Source organism: Chionomys nivalis, chromosome X (assembly GCF_950005125.1).
Source record: "Chionomys nivalis chromosome X, mChiNiv1.1, whole genome shotgun sequence".
Lineage (NCBI taxonomy): Eukaryota > Metazoa > Chordata > Mammalia > Rodentia > Cricetidae > Chionomys > Chionomys nivalis.
Window position 1 is genome coordinate 135,623,367 of NC_080112.1, and position 27,876 is coordinate 135,651,242.

The window sequence follows — 27,876 nt, forward strand, 5'->3', positions numbered from 1 at the left end:
GGAGAGCAGGAAGTGCTCTTAATCTCTGCGCCATCTCTCAAGCCCCTGAGTGGTTATTTTAAAAGCAGCTGCAGGGCAAGACGGAATGAGAAACCTCCAGTTAGTTATACCAGCAATTGAGTTTTTGAGAGTCATCACCACACTGAGGTAGTTTTTATGTGATACAGTTACTGTTCATTCATCTGTGTGCCTGTAAATGATCTCTTGTCCCTATACCTGAAGGAACCCCAATAAACTAATTGGTTCACTAAGCCAGGCTTGAGTTTATGTCACTGTCAGTGCCTATCTTGGGTGAACAGATACTTGTTCATATCTCCCCAGGAAAAAATCATACCACAAGCCACAAGCAAAAAAAAAAAAAAAAAAAAAAACCATCAGGTCTGGGGTTTCCACATCCTTGAAAGTAAGAACCAATACTACCATTACATTCATCTGAATGCCAAAATACTATATCAAAGTCTCATCAATTATACCACAATCAGTTATTTCTTCACTTAGCTAACAACTGCTTGAACCATTTCTTGTATGAAAGCACAGCAACCTAACATTCTCTGAAGCTCATCATGTTCTAGGGACAGGCCACCACCAAAGTCACAGCTGGCTCCACTTGACAACTGAGGAATTTTTAATGATTTGGCAGAGGAAGAACACCTACACAGAAATCAATTGGTCTTTTTGCTCTACCTGGTTTCAGGTTTTAAAAATCTAAGTTGGTTTTGGCAAGTTTCTTTACTGAGTGTACAGAAACAAAACACTAGCAAGCCATCAGACTCTTCAATGAAAATGTATTTAACATTAAACAGAATGTACACATCATGCAAATGAGGCATCACATAATCACAGTGTGCTGTGAGGTACAATGGAGCTCAATGAGATGGATGCTTAGCAAAATAAAGCTTTAAGAAAAATGCCCAGTCATATTTTTAGATGTCAAGCCATGCTATCATCTGTGTGCTTGTCATAAAAGATATATCTCCTTTGATATATTCACCAAGGTCAAGGGCACATTTTTAGAGGTATGCATTTTATTTAGACTATATCACATAAACATACATAGCTTCTGAGACTAATACATTCTTAAACTGTACCAGCTTTAAAAGTACAGAACAAGATCACTACTGAGATTTGTTTATAACTCTTGGTTGTAAATCTCAAAATTACAGATCTTTTCAAAAGGCTTAAGGTAAAAGTCAAAACAAAAAGTTCCAAAGAAAAGGTCATTTTAATAGTAAAGCTACATTTCACCACAAGAAATGAAAATTTTAAATATAGCATTATATGGCATAAAATGTATGGAGTGATACATTCTAGTGTCATTTTTTCCACGTTCAGACTTTTTAACGTTAAAGTCTATTAAAGTGACATACTGGGACCAACTTCAGGCCCCTTTTCAAAGCACTGTAACTTTATTTTTATTACAGTTAAGCAAACATAGGAGCGAACAAAAAGAATCTCCCAAGAGCCAATATAAAAACAATAGCAAAACCATAAAAACAACCACCTGCAGGAGATGTGATTCATTCAGCTGAAAAGTCATTCAATGGTTTGGAGTGACAATTTGAAGATTTTAAAGGCATGATATGAAAAGGTCCTTGGTATCATATGTTGCCCATGTATGCATAAGGGGAAAGAAATAATTGCCACTATTTAATTATTTATTCAACCGAACTTACTTAATGTCCAAACAAGTAATATGGACTAATGTTCTGCAGGTGATGAAGCTTAATAATAACAATAAATTAACAGAAACCTGAGAGGGAGAGAAAATGGCTAGATTTCTCCCCCACTAAAAAAATACAGGAATATAATAAGCAGCCCAAGTCAAGTACATGTTTAACTAGAGTGTGGATAAATAGAAGATTTTTATAGGAAGAGACATCTAAATGTCTATGTGCTCCAACTCTGGGAATGCAAGTGTCCTAAAGTGAGGTTCCCAGTCAGCATCACGCAGGATATGATATCAGAGAAGGATAAGGAAATGCTTTAGCAGCAGCAGAAGCTCATAAATAGAACCATAAAATGAAACTTTGCTAAAGCCCAACAAGGCAAAAATCTCAAGGTTTCTACCAAGAGAGGCCAGTGTTTGTCAAACAACCTAGGAATACAGTTACATTCTGATCTAGTAATTTGGAATCCAGCGGTTAAAGGCGAAAGAAGCTTCTTCAGGTGGCTAGCAGCTCAGATTTAATACCGACAGCTTCATGGGTGATCCAAACACCACCTGTGTCAATTCAAAAGCAAAACCAGGTAAGATCAAGGCAGAAACCAGTATCTTGCACTCTAGTTCTTCCTTGGCTAATACAATATTTCTCAAGAGAAATAGAGTAGCAGTTTTTACAGAATCATTCTTTTAGTAGGGTCAAATGTTCCTCATACGGGACTTCTTTTAAATTGGCAGATGTTTTGAGATTTTCTGCCCTTGAGCGAAGAACAGTTCTCCAATGAGGAAGTAGGAGTAGTGCACAGTTTTGATGGAGGAATTACTTTCATTTAATAAAGAAACCGCCTTGGCCCATTTATAGGCCAGCCCTTAGGTGGGTGGAGTAAACAGACAGAATTCTGGGAGAAAGAAGCCGAGTCAGGAGTCGCCATGATTCTCTCACTCCAGACAGACGCAGGTTAAGATCTTTCCTGGTAAGCCAGCTCGTGGGCTACACAGAATATTAGAAATGGGTTAGATCAATATGTAAGAGCTAGCCAATAAGGGGCCGGAACTAATGGGCCAGGCAGTGATTAAAAGAATACAATTGAGGTGTAATTATATCAGGGCATAAGCTAGCCATGCGGGCGGCCGGGTGCCGGGGACGCAGCCCTGCCGCTCATATTACAACAGAGTGGCACCCAACGTGCTAATGAACTCCACGTAAAACCTGAGAGGGCTTAAAAAGGACAGAGAGAGAATTAAGACAGCTTTATGCTGTTTGTGGGTTGTGTGCGGCAAAGAAATTGTCCTGACTCAGCAACAGGAAAAAACTGGCTGTTTTAAAATGCCGGCTTTCTGGGCTGTGCCGCCATCAAGATCTCTGTCTGGCTCCTGCGGGAGACAGAGCTTTTAAATGGAGCATTTGGACTAAAGTGCTACGATTTGTTTGATGGCAACTAGACTCACTGTGTGCCTAAAAGAAAGTCATTTTGTGCTGCGGCTCAGAGGCACAAGCAGCTCCACCACGCTACTGGTGCAATGTGCAAGAATCAGAGGCACGAGCGGCTCCGCCATGTTGGACTGGGCGGGGCAAGCAGGCAGTACCTGTTTTTGACCTAGGAATGTCACAGCTTAGATTCTTAAGTGCTTAGCGATTTAAAAGCACAAAACAAAGTGCTCCTGGATAGTAAAAAAATTAGATTCACAATAGAACTGATTCAGACACTGTTGGATGAATGTACGTAGGCTTGAGAGAGAGAAAAATATATATATAAAGAATAAAGTTAATGTCTTAAAAAAAAGGATAAAGTCTTTAAAGAGACAGAGTACAGATAGTTATAGATTAAAAGAAATAAAGAAAAATAAGCCACGTAAAAATGGAAAATTCACAGAGAGTCTGGATTCTTTGTATTATTGTGTTTTCTTTAAAATTTTTGACTGTGAAGGAGCTAAGTACAGAGAGACATTTCATTATATGGGCTGCCAAGCTAAACCAGAATGGATATAAGGGTATTATGATTTCAGAATATGGGTCTAAGGATATGATGCTTTGGAGAAGGTCTTCTTTTGTTTTCACAGAGGATGAGACTCTGTGGATTGCGTCTATCCCGATATGGTATGATAGACCACGCCCTCCTGAAAGGTTGCTGTGAACACCTTCAGAAAATTCACTCAACTGCCGACTGAGATGACCCTGACACACAGGTTACACCATGAAAGATCTGAATACAGCGCCCCCATTCAGCAGGAAGCAGTTTGGAGAGAAAAAACTGCGCCCATATTCCCAAATATTGTTTATGAATATTCTTTTACATTTAAAGGGGGATATGATATAGATATGAATAATTTGCATTTGTATAGATTTTAAGGTCAATTTTGTTATATGTATATGTATTTCTGATCTTGATTAAGGTATTGTGATTGTGTAGTTCATTTAAAAATGTTATGTAAAATAGGAAATATAGGTTATTAATGGATAATCATCAATAATAGTCAAGCTTGTAGTCATGTTATTTAGATTTTCTAGATATGCATAGATATATTTCAGATAGGCATTCTTCATATCTTTCAAAGGCTACAGAATATGGCATTTAAGTGTTTTAATAATTTAGGGCTTTTCATGACAATGAGACACGTCTGCTCCTGGCAGCACCAATCTACTTCAAGAGGATAATGGGCATTGAAGAGGCTCCTTATGGAGTTTGATAGCCATTTGGGCAAGAAACTATCTTGCCTGGACTGTTGCATAAACTGAACACAACCCGCAGAAAGAGGACTTCTGAACTTGCCTAAAGGTGAGATGGTCTTTCGGGGTTCCTGACTCATAAAAGAGTCTGCAAGACATTCTGCAGGACACAACAAAAAGTGACTAAACTGTCTTTGGAATTTCCTGCTTGATGAAAATGTCTGCTGGATACTATGGGCCTGAAGGCTGAAGATGGATGCCCCAACGGTAAAAAAGAACTTTGGGTGACTGTCCAGGCAGTGAGATGTCTCTGTCATTTCTAGAGTTTGACGTTTCTTATTTATTGTTTACTTAGGTAATATTATATCCTTCTGGAGTCTTTGATGGAGTTGAAGAATGGATAGATAGTTATAGTTTTCCTTAGTTATGATAAAATAGATATAAATATTATAACTGTAATTCTTGCTTGATAACTGTTTTGCTATATGTAATCTTACTATGTTAAAGTGAAAGCCTTTCTTTTTTGTTTAAACAGAAAAAGGGGAAATGATGGAGGAATTACTTTCATTTAATAAAGAAACCGCCTTGGCCCATTTATAGGCCAGCCCTTAGGTGGGTGGAGTAAACAGACAGAATTCTGGGAGAAAGAAGCCGAGTCAGGAGTCGCCATGATTCTCTCACTCCAGACAGACGCAGGTTAAGATCTTTCCTGGTAAGCCAGCTCGTGGGCTACACAGAATATTAGAAATGGGTTAGATCAATATGTAAGAGCTAGCCAATAAGGGGCCGGAACTAATGGGCCAGGCAGTGATTAAAAGAATACAGTTTCCGTGTAATTATTTTGGGGCATAAACTAGCCATGCGGGCGGCCGGGTGCCGGGGACGCAGCCCTGCCGCTCATATTACAACACAGTTTCAAGAAGGATGAGGGAGGGAAGAATGGGATGCTCCAAGCCACCAAGATTATCCTTGCATACAAACCATGAAGTGTTTAATATCTCAAGCACTGTGGCAATAAACCACCATTGGTTTAGAAGGATTTGGGCACTAGTCTAAAGCTGGATAGTGAGGTAAGTGAATTGAATGGAAGTTAATTAAATCAAGGTATACTAACAACAAAAGAAACCTCTTAATGAATACTAAGCCATGCAACTGTCAAGGAGACAGAATGCTCAGGTAAATTTGTATTTTCAGTGTTCAAGAAAGCAGCCACTCTTGCAGAAGTTCAAGATCATTCTAGTCTACATAATAAGTTCAAGGTCAACCTAGTCTATGTGAGAGCCTCTCTCAAAATATTAAAAGTGGTTTGTTTTGTATTTCCTCTCCTGTGTCAAAGGACTCCAATGACTCTGCAGAAAACTGACTGAAGGAGTCTCGAGAGCCCACTGTCTATACTATAGATTCTACAGGCAAGGACTGAGGTCACGTGGAAATAAGTACACAAAATACAACTTTGTAGTCTTTCCGTTCTATTATTGTATTTGGATATAAAAATTACACTAAATCAGGTTAGGAATCAAATTTCTATTAGAAGAATACAGAACCATAAAAAAAGTGATGGAATTGTAAGAGCCAAAAACCTTTTTAAGAGTGTACAATGACAGGAGGACTGGGAAGAAGGCTCAGTAGGGAAAGTGCTCGCTGTGAAGGCATCAGGATGCGTACAGATTCCCCAGCACACACATAGAAGATGTGCATGGCCACAGGTACTGGTAATCACAGTGTAGGGTGGGGGTAGGATTGCTGCAGCTCATTGTTCAGATAACCTAGGCAAAAAAAAAAAAAGCTCCAGGTTTAGCGACAGACCCTGTCTCAAAGGAATATGGTGGAGAGCACTTGTGCATACACAAGCAGACACCATACACACACACACAAAAAAAAAAAACCCGAAAAAATAATATAAAATGGTAGGAGCAATAGAAATTACTGACTTCTCCAAGGATTTGATTATAGACCCTAATTATATTTGTACTGTTCAAAAATAAGTCCTTGGAGAAGTCAAGAACAGTAAGCACTCTTAATAGGACCTAAATTGAAATAAATCAAATGTAAAATATAAGTGTACACAAGTGTATAGTGCATATAACTGATAAAGACTCTCACACGAGAGTGACCAGTGTTGTTCAGTAGTAGAATATGAGCTTAGCATGTAACACACAGCATGGAGAGGGGGAAAGGGAGAGAATAAGAAACTCCAGAAGCCAAAATGATAGAAACTGAGAAATCATGTAAGAGTGAGCATCAGAGTGCCAGTGAGAACAAAAGCACTTTGGCAACAAACAAGCTCAGTGGTGGGGGAAAACTTTCAGGGTACAAAACTAAAGTTCTTTCCTCTCATTTAAGTTAGGATCCAAAAACAGATGTCTGGTTGGGAAGGATCCAGAATAGATCAATAGAACATCTGACCATTTGATTCATCAGTCTATATGAGTGTTTATAGGTAGAGAATGGGACATCATGGAAAAAAACTAATAGGAGAAGTTCAATTTGGAAGAATTACCCTCAGTATTCTCTCCTGGCCTCTGAAAAAGATGCTACCTGAAATAGATTGGCCATCACACGTTCTCAACCTTTCTACCCAAAACTACAAACAAAGAGGACAACGTGAGTAGGATACTACATTTGGGACTCACATATAAAGGAATTACTTAGAATCTTTCTCCTTCTGTGTGTGCTGCAATAAATACTCATTTATTTTCAATTTTTTATTTGTTATTTTCAAATAAAATTAGTTGTTCAAGAGGCTGGGTGGTATTTATTCAATCTTTACCAATCTCAGTTGGGGAATTATATATTTAGAGTATCATTAAAAGACTATACCTTTCATTAAAAGAATGCTGTCTTTGTCAACAGAAGGTGTTCAGAGTAGTTTCTTGCCCAGGACTGTTAAATCCTTCGATGAGGTTTTTGTTACAGTCATCAAGGCTGAGATTTTCACTGGATTTCTTGGGGAACGTAGGCGGGCCAGTAAAATCTAAGATATCTTGAAGTGCCCGGGCATTACCAGTTCCATTTTGGTCCAGAGACATTCCAGGAATCATTTCACTCACTGGTGAAAATTCTGGGATGGATATAAGCTCTTCTTTGGAAACAGGACTAGAAGAGATGAGGGAAACATAGAATGAGAGACAGAGAGGAGAGAAAACATGAGAATAAAATATGATGTGTTAATGTACTTTGTTCTTTTTATGTGGTTTTGCTATACTGATCTTATGGAAAAGATGAGGTAAGAAAACAACTGAGTTCACATCTGGTAAGCTGGTAGACACAAAATCCTTGTAGATGAGAACAAGGGAAGCAGGCAGGCAGGGCAGTGAAGAAGAGTGAACTCAGTGTCTGAGGGTTGAAGGAAAAAACCTACAGGCACCACCACATTATTACAGAGAAGCAATGCCCTCCCGGAGCTTTTAGGCTGGGACATTCCAAGAGTAAGTAAAGACTAAAAGTTCAAAGTGAGCTGAAAAGGGCCCTAATTTGCCCTGGGGTCTCCTGGTGCTGCCCTTACAGTAGTACTGTCTATGGTGAGCTGTTTTTTTCTGTCCTTGGCCTCAGTTTCCTCCCCCTGTAAAATGGGAAGAATTTTTTTCTTCCTCCTACTACTCTTTTGAGATGTGAAATAACTATGCTGAGAATAGTTGATGCCGGGCCACATGAAGTGAAGTATGTGCTTAGTTAAGGTTGGAGAATGGGAACATGGAACTCACTGTAACCCTAGGCAACTACAGACCCAATCTCAACCACTGCCTTTCTAAAACCAGGCTTCCATGCCGGGCGGTGGTGGGCACGCCTTTAATCCCAGCACTCGGGAGGCAGAGACAGGCGGATCTCTGTGAGTTCGAGACCAGCCTGGTCTACAAGAGATAGTTCCAGGACAGACTCCAAAACCACAGAGAAACCCTGTCTCAAAAAACCAAAAAAAAAATAAATAAATAAAACCAGGCTTCCAATCCACCCGGACTTATCTAAATGTACCCAACTGAGGCTAGCTTTTTCTTCCTTTCCCTAGAGATAAGAGGCGTTTCACTGTTGCTGTCTGCCACAGGATATGCAAAGGAACATATCCAGGTCCAGAAGACTAGTAGGCTAGGAATGAAGGGCCTGTCCCAGAAGACTCTTAACATCTAGAATAAGGCTGATGCCAGGCTCTTCTTCCTTCATGAGATCTTAGGGAAGAAACTAGAAAACCCAGTCGGTTTGTAGAAGCTCAAAGGATCTACTGCCCTCACACCTGAGCCAAGGTAAGGCACAATAACTGATCTTCGAGTATCTGTGCAAGCTGCCTTATTAAGTAGAAACATCTGGCCCCACCCACACCTTTCCAAACGATTCCCTTCATTTCAACTCAAGAACACAGATAAAATTTGGACATGGGTGCACAATACCATTACTTAGGAGAATTAAAAGTTCAAGGTCAGTGTGAAGCACACAGTGATTTTGAGGCCAGCCTGAGCTACATGAAACTCTGTCTCAAAAAACCCACTACAACCACCATCAACAACAATAAAGAGAATGCCACCATAAGTTTACATGTGGTTTCAGTAGATGCCTCTCTCTAAAAATTCAGTGTATGAAGCCCATTCACTTTTATGAATCCTAGCTAGTGGTACCATGTCTTCCTCCCCTCAACACAAAAAATCCCAAAACATAAAATAAAACACACTTGGCTCAATATGGGTGTGTTAACAGTTATGATCACCTCTATTTTTCTTTCCTGGGAGCAGAGTGGCATCAGTCAGGGGAAGGCTGTGTTGGGGATATGGGAATATCCAGTTGAGGGTTGGTGGGAAGCCCCACTATGAGTCTATACAGAATTTTCTCTGCTGGTGACTTTGTAGACAGAGGAGACCCTGTTGGTGGTTGGGCTATACCTCCTTTACTTGCAGGTGCAGGTGCACCTACTTCCCAGCTTCAGAGTGCTGCATAGTCAAAGATTCACAGCTGCTACCTTTACTTTCGACAATTTCTTTTAACTGACAGGAGCCACTATGGTCACAGTTACTCCTGCATTATCCAACATGCAGTGCCTTGTCCACACTGAATGACTAATATATATTACTATATATAGTGATAAAAAATGATACCCTAGTGGAAAACCAACCTTTAGATTTCCCGGGAGATTGAGAACACATCTTGCTTAGTGCCTTCCCTCCCTCTACAGTCTTTCTCCAGTAAATGACAAGCCATGAAACCCCATCTTCCATTCTGCTTCTAGGATGCCAAACTCAAGACACTTATATTACACCAGTGACACCTTTCCTATACCAGCAAAACCTCCTTTCGAGGAGATTTCATTATGGATGGGGAAGATGAGTGAAGAGATAAAATGAGAAAAGGTGTATTTTAAACAAACAACTAAAAAAAATGAAAAAGGTGGGAAAAGATGGAGCAACTGGCAGTAACTGGCAAAGAGATCAAAATTAAATGCAAAATAAATAACATACCTCACATCCATAGACTGAACTTCTTCAGTTGAATCATCCAGACTGTTGGATTTCCCATCAAGGCCCTCCAGATGAACAGGTGCCCCAACTGGTTTAAGACCATTGGAGAAAATGTCTTGGGGAAAAGTTTCTGGAGCAGCATGCTCTGAGTCATTTACTTCCTGACAGGTGTTCAATCCACTGATTTCTGAACAAGAACGCAAGTCTTCAGATGAATCAAAACTTTCAAATTTGATAAAGTAGTAAGAAACACATAACCAGGCAATTATTTTCATCCTTTCTTTCGCCAGTAATACAATGGCGTCTTTTGTTTGTTTAGTGAAAAGAACTGCCAATAACTCCATGCAATCAGCTTCACAAAGGAGAAGAAAATATAATCAAACTATCAGTGTCTACAGGGACTCAGTTTAAGAGATAAGACAGTTCTTTTTTTTTTTTTTTGGTTTTTCGAGACAGGATTTCTCTGTGGTTTTGGAGCCTGTCCTGGAACTAGCTCTTGTAGACCAGGCTGGTCTCGAACTCACAGAGATCCGCCTGCCTCTGCCTCCCAAGTGCTGGGATTAAAGGCATGCGCCACCACCGCCCGGCAAGACAGTTCTTAGTAATACCTGATTGTAGCACAAATAATAAAACCTCAGAGATAGATATTGGGGTTCAACCTGAAGGTCAGATGAGCAAAGCAGCCAGTCACTGGCCTCTTACCTCTACCTCAGTCTGAAATGGCAATCCTGCCTCCAGGAATTCTCAGAATGAGACCAAACTGAGAGCTGTCTTCTCCTGTCTTATATACCTCTCTAGTGGTTGAATTAAAGGCGTGCACCACTACCACCCAGTTTCTTTGGTAAACTAGTGTGACTACTGGGATTAAAGGTGTGTGTCACCACTGCCTGGTATGTATGGCTGACCAGTGAGGCTGTTTCACTCTCTGACCTTCAGACAAGCTTTATCTATTAAAATACAAATGAAATATCACTACACCTGATGTATAGTCAAGGTCCCTGGAAAGCATCCTGGGCCATGCATCAGTTATTAGAGCAGGTGAGAAAGGCAGTGGTTTCCCAAATGTAGTCAACAGCCCTTATGCTGGAAAGATGTCCTAGGAGGCAAAACTGCCAGCAGCCACACTGCCTTGGGACCTTGCTGCACTCCCCTGAACCCCAGCCCCAGCAGTAATGTTCACTAGTTCTCCTCACCTAAAGGACCCAAACACCAGACCTCACACTCACCTGGTTTTTTTTTTTTTATTTTTTTTATTTTTCGAGACAAGGTTTCTCTGTGGCTTTGGAGCCTGTCCTGGAACTAGCTCTTGTAGACTAGGCTGGTCTCGAACTCACGGAGATCCACCTGCCTCTGCCTCTCGAGTGCTGGGATTAAAGGCGTGCGCCACCACCGCCCGACTCACTCACCTATTTTGTTGGGGACAACTGGTCTTGTCTTATTTTCCACATCTACCACAGGCTGAATCTCCACTTTGGGGTCTTCCTTCTAGAAACAAACAGAAGGGGATGACTACAAAAGAATGGGGAAGGGAGGAAAAAAAAGAAAAAGTATCCAATAAAAAATAACTATAAAAGGAAATAAAAGTTTTTAAAAACTCAATGGCAATGACTGGAGAAGAAATTAGGAAGGCAATAAAGGTTGAAATATTGACACTATAAAGAAAAACACTTTTTTAAAGCACCAAGGAGTAGCCGGACAGTGGTGGCGCACGCCTTTAATCCCAGCACTCGGGAGGCAGAGGCAGGTGGATCTCTGTGAGTTCGAGACCAGCCTGGTCTACAAGAGCTAGTTCCAGGACAGGCTCCAAAACAACAGAGAAACCCTGTCTCGAAAAACAAAAAAACAGAAACAAACAAACAAACAAAAAAAAAGCACCAAGGAGTATTCAGAACCCTTCTGGGACATAGCAGGAAGTGAGTCTTTGATGCTCTGTGTTTTTATTAATTATTATGTCACTTTTCTCTTCAAATTACTGTGTCTTTCCTTGTGTCACTATCCCACTGCTCTGAGGGAATCTTTTACTTTCTTCATCGCTGAAATTTCTCTTTCCTTTCAGGTCTCAGTTCCGTTCTGAGCCTTGTCTTGAACAAAAGAGGATAAGTCTATTTTTTCTAGACATTTGTCTCAAACCTTCAACATCACTAAATGTATTCTGCTCTTCTTCACTCACGACATAATGGTTATCTGAATTCCCACCTTCACTTCTAGAGACGCATCACTCTTCCTTGTTCTCTTCATGATTTCATCTATTCTCTGTGTGTGGAACGTGTAAGAGAATTAAAAAAAAATGTAAGAATAAATTAAATTAAGTAAGAATAAAGTTTTTTAAAAGTTGGCTCCATATGCAATTCATATTTCTCAAAAACATGTAAAAGATAAATGTTAGCAGATGAAAAGTACCAGAGAAAGGTTTCCATTGGTTCTGCAGAAGTCTTCCGCTGCTACAAACAAGATCAAAGGAGTACACAAATACAGATCTAGAATTAACATACAGTTTGTATACCAGCTTTCTCCTCCTTAAATGTCATTCAAGAGGACTGCTATAGAAAGCAAAGTTGAACAGTAGCTCAGGATGGGTCACAGATCTCTTAGCTCCTAGACCTATAGCAATACAAAGCCCACACTGGGCCCAGAACACCACAAAAACAGTTCTTCATAATCAGTCTCCTTAAATCCAACTTTATATGTAAGTAGATTATTTAAAAGGAATAAATATTTCAATTGAAAGACAAAAACTGTTATATTAGATTCAGAAAACAAGTCCTGACTATATGTTATTTACAAAGGATGCTCATAAAAACACACTGGTTAAAAGAAAAATATGGAAAAAGATTTACCATCAAGACATTAATCATAAAAAGGCTGCCCGGGTGGTGGTGGCACATGCCTTTAATCCCAGCACTCGGGAGGCAGAGGCAGGTAGATCTCTGTGAGTTCGAGGCTAGCCTGGTCTACAAGAGCTCGCTCCAGGACAGGAACCAAAAGCTACGGAGAAACCCTGTCTCGAAAAAGCCAAAAAAAAAAAAAAAAAAAAAAAAAAAAAAAGGCTGCCAAAGGAGACTTTAAGAAATAGTATTAGAGCTAACACTGGGAATGTTGGCACATGCCTTTAGTCCCAACACTCCACTTAGGAGGCAGAAACAAGCAGATCTCTGAGTTCAAGGCTAGCCTGATCTACAGGGTAAGTTCTAGGACAGCCAGTACTACAAAGAAACATCATCTTCAAAAGCAAACAAACAAACAAAAGAATGAACTAGAGAGGAAATTTCATAGAAAAAACCTGTCAATTCAAAAGAAAATGTAATTATCTGATATGTATTCAAGTAACAAGGCTTTAACATACACTGTGTGTGTGTAACAAAACTGACAGAAATGAAAGGCAAGATAGAAAAATTCGAAATCACAAAAAGAGATCTATTGTTTTCAGGGCTGAGGGTTGAAAAAATGAGCTTATATGTGATAAATAATCTTACCATTGGGTTACATCTCCAGCCCACCAGTGGAGCTTTATGATCACTCCTTTCTCAGTAACCAATAGAACATGATGACAAAAAAGCATAATAAAGATATAGACTGGAGGATTCACTTTCTGTTCCTTAAGTCTTCCTGATCCCTCAACTCTTACCTTCTTCCTCTCCAGTCGTTCCTGCTCAATCTGCAGCATGATCTGTTCTCTTTCTAAACGCATCTGTTTAACGGCCTCCTGTGCCTTTGCTTCTGCTGTTTCTTTCTGAAAGAAACAAATAAACCAAGAAATAGTTCTCACATATGGTGAAGGCCTCTGTGTTTGTGGGCAGGCCAGGAAATGTGCACATAGGTAGACAATTTCAGAAGTTAATTCCCCCAAGGAGCAGTATTCCACAATAAGGAATAGTTTTGATAAGTGAATTGTTTAGTTTCCTTACTCCTCAGGGAGAAAATCCTAAGTCATGAGCTTTAGCCTCAGAGATCCCAAAGGCACTCAGCCACATTCATCAGTGTACTTATACTGACTTTATTCCCATTCCAGATTAATGGGATTTTTCTCCCAGATAAACCAGTGGCACCCAAATTCTTCTTCTTTTTGTTTTTTGGTTTTTCGAGACAGGGTTTCTCAGTGGTTTTGGAGCCTGTCCTGGAACTAGCTCTGTAGACCAGGCTGGTCTCGAACTCACAGAGATCTGCCTGCCTCTGCCTCCTGAGTGCTGGGATTAAAGGCGTGCGCCACCATCGCCTGGCGGCACCCAAATTCTTATTCCAATGTCTACCTCTAGAAGAGAAATCCAAGCTCACATGGCACACATTAATAACTTCACTTTATTCCATATAAGTTATATTTAATAACCAGCACATGGAATTTATATAAAAACTTCAAGTTATTATTATGAGTCATTCACACTGAATAAATTTTGCCCAGTATTAACTAAGACCATTGAAAAACAAGTCTGAGACTTCAGACTGTACCTGCTTTTCAATGATGGCTTTCTCTTGTTTTTCCTTTTCTTGTTTCTCTTTTGACAACAGCTCCTCCTCAGCCTTCTGTTTTGCCTTCTCTCCTGCCTTTCTTTTCTCTTCTTCCTCTTGCTTCTTTTCTTCTTCTTGCTTACGGGCTTCTTCTAGGCGTAGCCTTTCCTCTTCTGCCTTTCTTTTCAATTCCTCTTTTTCCAGCCTTTTAAGAAAAAAAGCACTGTTAGAGGATGACACACTCCAAAGGCAAACTGCTAAAAGACCATGTGCTGACCATAGCAGGTAAAGCTCAACATGTTCATACACATGCATGAGAGAGAGAGAGAAAGCAAGAAAAAGTGAGCAAGAGTGCGAGAGGCTGAAAGTGTTATAGTAACACCCTTATGGTCCTAAATCTCCTTAAACCTCATTATCACAGAAAACATATATTCCTTCCCATACACCTACCCACCTCTGCTTATCCTTTCCTCGGTGCATCAATGGAAATTTCATTCTCGAACCGAAAAGATTCCCTCTTACATCTACTTCACTTCCCTTGAAAGTAGTTTTAAAACTAGCACAAAAAAGCCTGACTTCTCATATGAAACTATTTCACAATTTTCAAGGATGAACCTTCTCCCTTTAAGAACAATTTCATCCTTTTGCACCAGCCCTCTAGCATAGGCCACCCAAGCCCACATTTGTCATTGTCACTAAACTACCTCTAGGCTCTAGTTTCTCTTCATACAGTAGAAATCTTTTCTTTTACTAATCTCGAGTTCACCAAACCTGTGAGCAGTTCTGTCATCCTCTTGATCCTTGTTATCATACCCATCCAATCCCAGGACTTCTTCCCTACCAAGCAGAAAGTGTTACCATTCAGTAGTTAATGGATATCTCTTGTCATTGGCCACTGGTGCAAGTCTTCATATAATGGCCTCCATCTCTTATTCTCTAACACTTCAAACCCTCTCTTGAGTCTCTCATTGTCATAATTTGCCCACACCAGTGATGAGCTGGGCCTTGAATTGTTTAGTCTTGTGAATGAATATGTGAGTTCCACTGTTCACTATTCCTATGTGTTTTAAGTTTTCATTTAAAAAGTTTCATCTTTACCATCAATCTTTGATCTGATCTTAGCTCATTCTTCTACCTCTTTGGTGACCTTCCCTAGTGAGAACTGTACAAACAACTTCTACCCTTTTCTTTGCCTCAGGATCTCCCCCATGCCTCTAGTCCCCACCTGAGCATTCCTATGATGACACAGAGGCCACTCTGTTTCCCAATTCCCAGCCTGGATAGTCCTTAGTCCTCATGCCATTCCCTGTCTTCCTGGACTAGCTAGAGAAAGGCACAAAGCTGATTAATCTTGTGTTCCTTAGTCTCAGCTGATATGTTTTTAGTCTCATCCCTTGGATTCTATATGGACAATTACTTTTTGTCAACCTTTACCATCATTCTAGTTGACAGTATTACCACTACTTTACAGAGAAAATTGGGGCCATTTCATCTTGCTTCTTAAATTTCACTCATTCACTGTATTATGACTGAGAATGTTCCCTGTTTGTTCTGATTAATATGGAAAGGACATAAATGCTACTACCACTTGTGCAGTTAATTCCATCCCCTCCCCCATTGCTCTTACTTCTTTTGCTAGCTCCCATTCCTTCCTATGCCAGTTTTACCCTTCTACATACAACTTTGCATGGGCTGCAAAATACTCAGGTCTCAGGCAATCCAGTTCACCCTCTTAAATGCTCTCCCATCTGCCTTCTGCTTATGGTTACCTTCTTACCTATTTCAAGATGCTTCCTGTCTTTATACCCATCTTCTTAATAATTTATCTCCAAAAATATGTTCATTGCCTAAATATCAAGACAAATATAGTCTAAGCCTATATGTATGTCTTGCAACAGCCTGACAACACTAAATTTCCTTCCTTTGAGGCCCTCTTTACAGCCTCTAGCCATTTGAGTGTTGCTGTCCTATCTCCCTCCACCTCTGTCTTACCTTGTTGCTACACTTGGAAGGCCTGCACCTGCCCTAGCTTGCACCCAAACCACCCGCCACCTAGAAATTTAGGTAGCCAGAAGTCAGGTATGAATAGCACTGTAGACCTCTGCCTGCAAATTCAGGCCTGTACTCTCATTTGGACAATGACTTCAGGTTGGCTGTGTGGCCTGGTCATGAGAAGCCTTACTCAAATATTCTTTGATATGGACTCCTAGCCATTGTGTCAGTTTCAACATGTAATGTATTCTGTAATCCCAGGAAGCTCTCCTGTTTGCTAGTCTCTACAAATGTCTTTCCCAGATTGAATCTAGGGTATCAGGTTTCTTGCCCCAACTCCAAGAATCTCATTGTTTATCTTGGGCTATCCCCAAGTCCAGAGGCTAGGATTGCTATGTGGGCTTCTGAGAAAGCTCTGATATCACAACCATCTGGAACTAGACAAGCTTTTTGCTCTCTTAGGGCCTAGTAGCCAAAACACCTAGTAAGCCCCTTCTTCAAAGGGAGTCTCCCAGATCCATGATTTGGACAGCATTTGCCTCAACAGCTGGTGACAATAAGTGGACTTTCCAGAGTTTAGTGCAGTATCTTTATTTTTTGCTACGTTCTCTCAACTGGTAATCACACTGCTGCAACTTTAACTATTGAAACTACACAAAACAGATGTCGGGATGATCCTATTCCAAGAGATGTCCACTGTGTTCCAGCCCCAGGCTGTCTGGTACTTTCCTTTCTCACCTCGCATATGGCACTATCAAAGCTTCACATTCTGGCAAGAGAGAGGAAAACTGATTTGGGGTTAAGTGTATTAATCTCAGATTCACCTAAGTCACAGGCTTCTATTTTATTTCCAACTATCTGTGTGTTCTGCAGGCATCTAGGTTTATCTTCTATCAGATGGTTACTTTTTAGCTTTTCAGACTGATTCTTTTTTGCCTTTCTATGGTTTCTTATTGGGTATACCATCATCTTAAATACTTCAAATCAAACTTTACCATCCCCTCCAAATCTGTCTCTTTCTTTTTACTTGTGTGAGTCTGTATACTCCCTTTTCTTTTGCCTGCATCATGAAATTTCAGCCCGTGAGTCCACTTAACCCACTGTTGTCACTGATGGTATTTTAGTTGAGCTTCTTCCACTTCACTGAGTACCAACCAACAGTGATCCATGACTGTACTCTGGCCTTTTAAAGTATTAACTAGAAAACGGAGACAGCCTGTGAACAAATGAGGCTATGTTAGTCAGCTGGAAGCTAAGCTCAAAGAGGGCTTCCTCCCCAATACAGGACCAGAAAGGCCACAAAAGTGAGTTGACCTGCATCTTGAGAAAGAAAGACATATCATGTGACAAGGAGCATGAGCTCATGTGGAGACAAAGCACAAGCCAGACTTTTGTGGTATGGAGCTACATACTAGAGTACATGAGGAGGGATGCAGGCTTGCCTAGAGAGAGAGAAGGCAGAGGAACAAGGAATGGCCAGTTCAGGGAAGAATTGTTGGTAGGTTTGGATAAATCCTGTAATCAAGACTTACTAGCAAGAAGCCATGCGGTGGTGGCGCACGCCTTTAATCCCAGCACTCAGGAGGCAGAGGCAGGTGGATCTCTGTGAGTTTGAGGCCAGCCTGATCTACAAGAGCTAGTTCCAGGACAGGCACCAAAAACTACAGAGAAACCCTGTCTCAAAAATAAAATAAAAAAGACTCATTAGCAAGGACAACCATAATTTATTTAAGAAAAGTCACTCTGGAAACAGTGTGAACAGTGGACAAGCTCTGGGAGGTCTGGAGCACTCAGTTAAGATTCCACAAACAGCCAGTGCATGCCTTTAATCCCAGCACTTGGGGGCAGAGGTAGGCAGATTTCTGTGAATACAAGGCCAGCCTGGTCTACAAAGCAAGTTTAAGGACAGCCAGTTACACAGAGAAACCCTGTCTCAAACAAACAAACAAACAAACAAACAAAAGATTCCACAGATACAGTCTAGTTGACCTATCTGGTGTGGGAGGAGCATAGTGGAGAATAGAGATGCTAAGATGAGCGCCAATGAAGACTTACATAACAACTGATGTAATGTGAAGGATAATGGAAATGTAGAAAGCAGCTCTGAGATGTCTAACTTTGGAATAACATGGAGTGCATGAAATGAACAAGAAGTCTGAGTGATGTATACTTATTTATGCCTTCAAGATGCTGAATTTGAGGTAAATATGGGACACAATTATATATATATATGTTTTGACTAAAGACAAAAGCTAGTTAACAGAACTTTCTGAGAAGGAAATAATTTATAGAATTATGTATTTATTCTTCAACCTTCCTCAAGACCCAGTAATACCATTGTTGGGTATATATCCAAAGGATGCTCAATCATGCCACAAGGACGTGTGCTCAACTATGTTCATAGCAGCATTGTTTGTCATAGCCAGAGCAGAGAAACAACCTAAATGCCCCTCGATCAAAGAATGGATAAGGAAAATGTGGTACATTTACACAATGGAGTACTACACAGCAGAAAAAAATAACAACAGCTTGAATTTTGCAGGAAAATGGATGGAGCTAGAAAACATTATTTTGAGTGAGGTAACCCAGACACAAAAAGACAATTATCACATTTACTCACTCATAAGTGAGTTTTTAAACATAAAGCAAAGAAAACCAGCCCACAAATCACAATCCCAGAGAACCTAGACAACAATGAGGACCCTAAGAGAGACATACATAGATCTAATAGACATGGGAAGTAGAAAAAGACAAGATCTCCTGTGTAAATTGTGAGCATGGGGACCTTGGGACAGGGTTGAAGGGGAGGGGAGAGGCAGGGAGGTAGAGCTCAATAAAAATCAATAAAATTAAAAAAAGAATTATGTGTTTATTCTGGTAACTACTAGCCACATGTGGCTATAAACAATGATATGTGTCTATTAAGGCTAAAGAACTGAATTTTCTTCAATTTACAGTTACATATACATAAGCACTATGGTATAGACAATGCAGCTTTAGATTAAATTCAGGGCTTAGGCACAGATTCAGGAATCTTCACTGCGTTCCAGAAAGTACAGGTTTATAAAACAAAGCTACAGTTAGCTTCAAAAATAGGTGATAAATGCAAGGTAAATAGAAAATGAAGTCAGAAAGAGAGATGAGAACAAGTTCACTTAACACATTGTTGCATGAACTGTCAGCCATAAATATTTTGAAGCCAGGAGAAATGTGTATAAATATGTATGTCTAAATAAGCATGGCAGAGACAATAGCCAGCAACACTGTATTCAGGGAGGACTTCTCAGGCAAAAAGCTGATCAAGAAATCTAAAATGGTTGAAAGACACTTAAGGAAATGCTAAACATCCTTAGCCATCAAAAAATGCAAATCAAAACAACTCTGAGATTCCATCTTACAACTGTAAGATGGTCAAGATCAGGGCTGGAGAGATGGCTCAGAGGTTAAGAGCACTGACTGCTCTTCCAAAGGTCCTGAGTTCAATACCCAGCAACCACACAGTGGCTCCCAACCATCTGTAATGAGATCTGGGGCCCTCTTCTGGTGCTACAAGCAGAATACTGTATACATAATAAATAAATATTTAAAAAAAAAAAAAGAACGACCAAGATCAAAAACACTGATGACAACTTATGCTGGAGAGGTTATGGGGTAAAGTGAACACTCCTGCATTGCTAGTGGAAATGCAAGCTGGCACAGCCCCTTTGATATCAGTATGGCGATTTCTTAGAAAACTAGGAAACAACCTTTCCTAAGACCCAGCAATACCACTTTTGGGTATATAGCCAAAGAATGCTCAATCATACCACTATGCTCACAGCAGCATTATTTGTCATATCCAAAATCTGGAAACAGCCTAAATGCCCCTCAACTGAAGAATGGATAAGGAAAATGTGGTCCATTTATACAATGAAGTACTACGCAGCAGAGAAAAATAACAACATCTTAAATTTTGCAGGAAAATGGATGGAGCTAGAAAACATTATGAGTGAGGTAACTCAGACACACACACACACAAAATAATTATCACATGTATTCATTCATAAGTGGTTTTTAAACATGTAGCTAAGAAAACCAGCCTACATTTCACAATCCCAGAGAACCCAGACAACAAAGAAGACCCTAAGACAGACATACATGGATCTAATTTACATGGGAAGTAGAAAAAGTCAAGATCTCCTGAGTAAACTGGGAGCATGGGAACTATGGCAGAGGGTAGAAGGGGAGGGGAGAAGAAGGAGGGGAATGGAGAAAAATATATAGCTAAATATTTTTTAAAAATTTTAAAAAGCTGATCAAGGAATAAGGGCTTGGAGTCCAGGTAATATCTAAGGGGATTTAACAGGTAAGATACAGGAAGACAAGAAAAGCAAGGACAAGTTCCACAGAGCCAAAGGAAACCAAACATCAAATTAAGAATCTGGTAATGAAAGGATGGAGAGTGTGTGGAAGTGTGAATAGTGAGTTGCAAAAATAAAGAGAGGAAGGTAACCAAGTCTCTCTGCAGCTGAACTGCTAAGGAAATGAGAGAGAATAAAGTAGCTAAGAAGGTAAACAACTTTCCTTTTTTTCTTTAAAGTAAACAGCAACAACCATATCACTCACCTGTTCTGGGGATGTTGTATTCCTGTGGCTACCTTTACCAAGCCTGTCATTTGAAATCCCATGATTACATTTCCTATTACTTTCCCTTCACATAACTTCCAGCCCACCCAAACCAGCTTGAATATACCATGCAACAATAACAAAACATGTAGAAAATGGTCAAAAGACTGGAGTAAGAAAATAAGCAGAGATGTTCAGAATTTGAAGAAGGTACCCCTCTCAACTGTAAAAAAAAAAAAATAGATCAACATTTAATCAGAAACCACATACCAGACAGTGGAGGCATATACCTTTAATCCCAGCACTTGGGAGGGAGAGGCAAGTGGATCTCTGAGTTGAAGGCCAGCCTGGTCTACAGAGTGAATTTCAGGACAGCTAGGGCTACACAGAGAAACCCTGTCTTGAAAATAAAAGAAAGAAAAGAAAAGGGGAACTATCAACAAGGTGATGGGACAGACTTAGCTGGCTTCCCAGGGGAGACCTTAACCTCTCTGAGGAGTAGATGAGGGTGGGGTGAGGGGAAGGGGGGAGGCGGGGGCGGGGGAGAGAGTGAGGAGAAAGGGGGAACTGGGATTGGTATATAAAAATAATCAATTAAACAAACAAAATAAATAATTTTTTAAAAAGGGGGAAAAAGAAATGCTAAAGAATGTCTTATTATTTGTTACCTTAAATTTTGTGCTAGTCTTCAAGTGCTATAGCACTATTTCCTGTCTCATTCCTTATATGGTACCAAATTGTACTCTGTGATCATTCCAACAGCATCTTTTCTCCTTGTAGTGATAAAATTGACCTTGTCCTTTAACTATGTTTCCTTTCTGAACATAAAGATCATAAAAAGCAGAACTGCCTGTATCACATCAAAGTACTATTGCCACAGTGGCTTTCAAACATTGATGAATTGCTAAGGTAGAATGAGACAGGGCCAGCACATTTTCACAATGTTCCCTGAACACTTCTGATAGATTCCCTCCAACATTTAGAGACTACTGCAATGACATCCTTTGTCTTTCTCCAGGAGAGGATTTCCACATACCTCATTGTCATGGGCTAGGGGGTTGACTCTTCTCTCGAGCTTCTTATCTATGGGACTCTGACCTACTTACTCTCTTTCCTCCTTGATTTTAGAGCATGAGTTAGAATTGTCTGGGAAACAGAGTCAAGATCTCTATATCCAGAATCTTTGGTTTATCCAGGGAGACTCAATCTATCACCAAAGTTCAAACTCTCCTCATAGCTCTACTAGAGTTGCCTATATAATTGTCTCTATATCTAAGAAAAAAAAAGGAAGGTACCTGTAACATTTAGATCCTGCTAATGTGAGTTTCTAGGTTCTCAAAAAAGAGCAAAGTTCTGCCAATGTTAATGACATATAACTTCTGTGAAATGCATGCAATCTAGATTCCTATACTACTGTCCAGGTTTTGGCAACACAAAAATTGTAAAAAGAAAGGCAAGCCAATCTTTCTAACCCCACCTTTACATCAGATCACACAAGTCTGAGTTCCTGTATACCTCTCTTGTTCTTCCTTCACGAACCGTTCTTGTTCCTCTTGTTCCTTCTGTAACCGAGCCTGACGTCTCTTTTCAGCTAGAATTTTTGCAGCCTCCTCTGCATCAGTGGTGCCTGCTGAGGGTTTTCCTGAGGCAGTAAGACATTTAGTAGCAAAAAAAAATCAAGTGAAATGAACACAATGAGCCCACTCACATAGAAGTGGACACATAACTATTAACTCAGTGTAGTGATGGCAAATATTGCAACACAGTTACAATTAGTCACTAAGCAGAAGAAGCTGTGACCCTTGGGTTTTTTTTTTTTGACAAAAGTTACATTTAATTTACAATGTAATAAAAGTTACAGGTAAAAAGCCCTATTACACAAATGTACAAATCTGTACAAAGCTCATATAATGGTTCCTACCTTGTCTCCTGTTAGCCAGGTCTATCCTGGAGCTCTGAATAACCAGAACGCTACACTGGGAGGGGGTTCGGGGGAGCCTCCAAACCAAGAGCTGGGCACTATCCTCCTGATACAAACCTGGTCCTTGCAAAGTACAGTCTTTTCCTGTTCATCGTGAGCCATCCTATCTAGTCAAATTCTTAAGAAACTGCCTCATACAGATCTCTGTGAGTTCGAGACCAGCCTGGTCTACAAAGCTAGTTCCAGGACAGGCTCCAAAACCACAGAGAAACCCTGTCTCGAAAAACCCAAAAAAAAAAAAAAAAAAAAAAAGAAGAAGAAACTGCCTCATAGCACACACAAAAGTTGATGCCACAGGAGGGCAGCACAGGAACTAAATGCCAACTAGCAAGTGGAGTGTTCAGAGTGGACAAGGAAAATAGATCAAGTCCAACAATACTGTAAAAACCCATAAATCTGTGCCCATGACACTGGCCACAGACAAAGGGAACTCAATGGTCTCACTCCAGCAGAAAGGACAGAGGAGAAAGGCCTAACTACTGGACCTCAAAACCATGGACACTTGAGTTTACACCTTGGTTTAATAAATGAAGAATGCCGGGGGCTGGAGAGATGACTCAGAGGTTAAGAGCACTGGCTGCTCTTCCAGAGGTCATGAGTTCAATTCCCAGCAACCACATGGTGGCTCGCAATCATCTGTAATGAGATCTGGCGCCCTCTTCTGGCATGTGGGCATACATGGAGGCAGAATGTTGTATACATAATAAATAAATAAATCTTTAAAAAAAATGACGAATGCCAACCAACCTGGAATCCATAGCAATCATTTTGCTACCTGGGACTCACAAGGGAAATGAATTTAAATGAGACTACCGCCTCCTCTATAGCTCTGGATTCCACCTGGACGTGTGTGACTTCACATGAAAATGGCCCTGGGAGGCAGAGGGAGAGCACCAGGGCAGTCTGCTTAGGGCCTGGGGAGCCTTTCTCCACACTTCCGTGTTCTGACTCAGGTCTCTAACTGGTACTTCAGCCCCACCCCTAGTCTCAATATTACATGTTAGGAGCCCAGGAGACTTTCTGAAAGACGATACCGCACACACAGAAAGTTTCCTCCCTAGTTCATTAGCCCCTTTGCCAGCCTCCACCCATCCCACCCATCCCACCCGCTCCATAGCCAAAAATATCAAATCAGTAAGGAAGGTGTGGGCTTCTTGCAGGGTCAAGCCTCCTTTGCGTATTTCTTCATCTTGGGTTCGTTTACAGCTTCAGGGTTATAGACTGCAGGGTTTGGTGTGGAGTTTATGGTCACTGCCAACGGCACAACAGGAGTCAAGTCCACATCAGGGGCGAGGTTCGGGTATGGCATTGGCAAGCCACCAATGAGTGCTGTCCCATGGATGCCATGCGATTGGGAGCCTGTTTCACTATGTGTGGGGGGCAGGCTCCCGTATAGTCCTCCGCTGAAGGCAAAGTTCTGTATGCGCCTGCTTCCTGTCTCCTCCAGGCCCAGAGAGCCAGAGCACTCCATCCGTTTCTTCTTGACTGGAACCACTGCAGTCTGCACCATGTTCCAGAAGCGACCGACAGAGGGATCCACATCCTCTGGGTTGATGATCTCATCTTCCTCATTGAAAGTCACCCGTGAGTTCTTCCTCTTCCTCTCTGGTCTCTGAAAGTCCGGATTTCCCTCCTCAAGAGTGAGAGCTGAAATCCGTTTGTTGTGGGCAGTGTTATCTGTCAAGTTATCAAGCCTGGTCTCCCCTTCTGGAAGTCCCAGCAAACCCTTGAGTTCATCATCCTTTCCACCCATCTTCTCATCTCCCTTAACAGCTGATGGCAATGTTTGAGGCTTCTCTCCCAAAGTGTATGCCCTTGTGGATGCACCAAATGAGACCGCGGAATCAATGGGAACCTCTTGAGACTTGTGAGGTTCCACCCGAATGTGACCCAAGAAAGCGCCATGAGTGCTGTTGAGATCTATCAAGAAAACTCTCTTCAGGTGCTTGTGGTAAACCAGTGCTACATGGAGCAAGACTGGTGATCGATGGTGAAGTCACACAAATCAGGGTTTCTCCCAAATAAGTAATACTTCTTCTCATCAATAATCAGTTTCTCAATTAGCTTGTCTCCTTTCACTACAAGATGCAAGCCAGGTGGGGGCTTGCCTGCCCAGGTCAGGCAGCCGAACAGCCGGAGGCTGGAGCCATCTTGCTTCTCCCCCTCCCATTTGGCGGTCCAAAACACACTGGGAAACTGGGAGGCCAAGAGGGAAGAGGCGGCCTCCCAGCAGCCTGTGCCGACCCTTGGTGTTTTTAGGCCTCAGTAGGGGCAGGAAACAGTTAAGGACAGAGCTACAAGTAAGTTCCACAACACTCCCATCTTAGTGAACTCACTGCATGTCAGAGACTTTAAGGACTAAGGCTAGTGCTCTGTTGTGTAGAAGAGCACATATAGGCTGCATGGGAACCATCTTAGATTCCACAGTCATAAGCAGAATCAAGGCCTAGGTCTCATAAATAAAGCACTATTAAAAATGATAGAAAGCCTAAGGAAACAGTAAAAGGGGATGACATTGTCCTAGGGAAAACCTCCTCTCCTCCAAAACGTGAGAGAATGAGATATAGATCAGGACAGAGGAAGAACTATGAGGGGAAGGCCAAAGCTAACTAGCAACATCAACAGAGAAGGTTTACCTGCACTGTGCTCAGTCTTCCCTCCTGTGGTAGAATGCTTCTCAGTGGCATGCTTATCAGCTACATACTTCTCAGTGACAGGTTTGTCAACCACGTTCTTCTCAGTGACAGGTTTGTCAACCATGTGCTTCTCAGTGGCATACTTGTCAGCCATGTGCTTCTCTAGGGTTTCTTCTTTGGATATGCCAGTGGCCTGCTGACCAGTGGCACCCTCCTTTTCCTTATTGCTCTTCTCCTTCTCTGCCTTCTTCTTGAGTGCTTCTTCACTGGGAATGGGAGGAAAGCGGTATTTCACAGGAGACCCTATATATGGGGGCTTCACTTTGGAGACTTCACTTCTCTTTGGAGACTGTGGATATGCTTTTGAAACTGTCCTGGAAAACAAAAATAAGGCAGAACAGATACCATACTTGACCATAAAACTCTTCGTAAGAAGTTTTGTTCCAGCTGAGCCATGGTGGCATGCACCTTTAATCCCAGCACTTGGGAGGCAGAGGCAAGCAGATCTCTGTGAGTTCGATGCAAGCCTGTTCTACAGAGTGAGTTCCAGAACAGATTCCAAAGCTACAGAGAAGCCCTGTCTTGAAAAAAAAACCAAAAAAGGAAAACAGAATTTTTTTTCCAATAAACTGAATAACTCCATCCTTCTATAGAAACAATTATAGGGCTTATTATACACTCCCCAAAGTCATCCCAAAAGAGATAAATTTTAAGAAATTCAGCTGGTAATACATGTCCAAATTATGTTAAAACATAATCATTTATGATTTATGACAATGTTTAGGATGGTACCATGGTTTGGATACAATTAGTAAATGTGTAAATGCACGTATGTTTGTATGTGTATATGTGGAGGCCAGAGATTGATATCAGTGTCTTTCTATATCACCTCCATATGTTTTTGAGAAAGGGCTTCTCTGTGTAGCCTTGGCTGTCCTGGAACTCACTCTGTAGATCAGTCTGGTTTTGAACTCAGAGATCCACCAGCCTCTGCATCTTGAGTACTTGGATGAAAGGCATGAGTCAGCACCACCTGGCAAAAAAACCACTCTTAATATGGGTGACATCATCAATGAGGAGGGGAGCTGAATAAAAAAGAGAAAGTGGGGAGCTGGGCATTATCATTTATCTCTCTCTGCCTCTTGACTATGAATGCAATGTAACCAGCTGCTTTAAGCTCCTTGTGTCATGCTTTCCCCAACTGTACCTTCAAACTGTGAATCAAATTCAACCTTTCCTTAAGTTGCTTTTGTCAAGTATTTTGTCACAGTTATGAGAAAAGCAACTAATATAAAGCATGAACTGGTCACAAACTTAGTAGCCTTAAAGTCACCATCAAAATGCCAACATGACATTCTTATCTGCTTTAAATGGCTCACTAATGCAAAATGAGGACACATTCTCTATCTGGCAGAACTGAAGCATAATGGTCAGGTGGAAGTTAACATCACACCACGGATGTTGAGGTTCTGTTATAAGTAAACTGGGCCAAGCACTCATGACTACACATTAAAAAACAACAACAACAAGCCGGGCAGTGGTGGCTCACACCTTTAATCCCAGCACTCGGGAGGCAGAGGCAGGCGGATCTCTGTGAGTTCGAGGCCAGCCTGGTCTAGAAGAGCTAGTTCCAGGACAGGAACCAAAAGCTACAGAGAAACCCTGTCTCGAAAATCCCCCAACAACAACAACAACAACAACAAAAACCCTTCTACCTGTTAAGAGAGAATAGATTATTTGGAATAAAACTCAAGAAGGTTGTTTATAATCCCCCATTCCAACCCCTCATTAATAAACAGAATATGCTAACATACAGACAGGCACACACATATAGAGAGGGAGGAAGGGAAGGAAGAAGGGAGGGAGAGAGGGGCATAATGGGCAACCAAAATATAAAATATAGTCTTGAAGTTCTCAATTTTATCTGTGTGTAGAATATCCAGAACATCTTGCCTCTATATATGTTTAAATGGATTTAGCATCCTGTTGGCCAATGTGCAAGAGGAACACATCTTAAACAAGACACAGTTGGTCTGGCAGGTTCCATAATTCTCTAGTCAGGCTGACTCAGAGTACTACAGGCCAAGGGAAGCTTGACAGTGTTGTTTTTTTTCTAGGTCCCAGAAATAGGTATCTAAGCTGAGGGAAGAAATTAAGCGTAAGTTAATTGGGAGAAGTCATGGTGCTTTTTATAGAGCTTTATTTCGAAGTATGTACACACCTATTTATTCAGAGCCAATGTCAGTGATGTAGGCAGGAAGGAAACTGGTATTAACTATAGTTTTTCTTAAATAATAAAAACAGTCCTGAGAGCATAAATGACTTTTTCCTAAGAGATACAAATAGTGAGAACAGGGCTGACATCCAAGTACTGATATTTGCTTTTATAGTTTTTAGTTTTAGTTTGCTACTTTAAATTTTTTTCAGGTTCAATAATACTGTAATAGGGA

General features: G+C 40.9%; 2 protein-coding genes across 9 annotated transcripts in view; both read right to left on the reverse strand.

Annotated features, from left to right (window-relative positions):
* Positions 1 to 768: 768 nt before the first annotated feature.
* The window catches only part of Map7d2 (MAP7 domain containing 2), a 116,174-nt gene continuing 89,066 nt past the window's right edge, over positions 769 to 27,876 (reverse strand). For 4 of the 8 annotated variants that reach the window (XM_057759367.1, XM_057759365.1, XM_057759366.1 and 1 more), the window contains 9 exons: positions 25,427 to 25,800; positions 22,325 to 22,451; positions 14,213 to 14,417; positions 13,395 to 13,499; positions 11,966 to 12,022; positions 11,176 to 11,254; positions 9,770 to 9,956; positions 7,149 to 7,424; positions 769 to 2,221 (listed from right to left, as the gene is read on the reverse strand). In XM_057759367.1, the coding sequence (XP_057615350.1) occupies positions 7,175 to 7,424; positions 9,770 to 9,956; positions 11,176 to 11,254; positions 11,966 to 12,022; positions 13,395 to 13,499; positions 14,213 to 14,417; positions 22,325 to 22,451; positions 25,427 to 25,800 (1,384 nt within the window). In that variant the 3' untranslated portion in view covers positions 769 to 2,221; positions 7,149 to 7,174. The remainder of the gene's footprint in view (positions 2,222 to 7,148; positions 7,425 to 9,769; positions 9,957 to 11,175; positions 11,255 to 11,965; positions 12,023 to 13,394; positions 13,500 to 14,212; positions 14,418 to 22,324; positions 22,452 to 25,426; positions 25,801 to 27,876) is intronic. The other 4 variants (XM_057759370.1, XM_057759368.1, XM_057759369.1 and 1 more) reach the window with 1 other exon arrangement.
* Positions 23,953 to 25,157, reverse strand: LOC130867404 (nuclear inhibitor of protein phosphatase 1-like). Its single transcript, XM_057759371.1, has one exon. It carries the CDS (start codon positions 24,541 to 24,543, stop codon positions 23,953 to 23,955), a length of 591 nt encoding a protein of 196 aa, XP_057615354.1. The 5' UTR covers positions 24,544 to 25,157.

Coding starts and splice junctions, on each gene's coding strand:
- LOC130867404 (XM_057759371.1), bottom strand. CDS start 24,543: ATGGGTGGAAAGGATGATGAACTCAAGGGTTTGCTGGGACTTCCAGAA.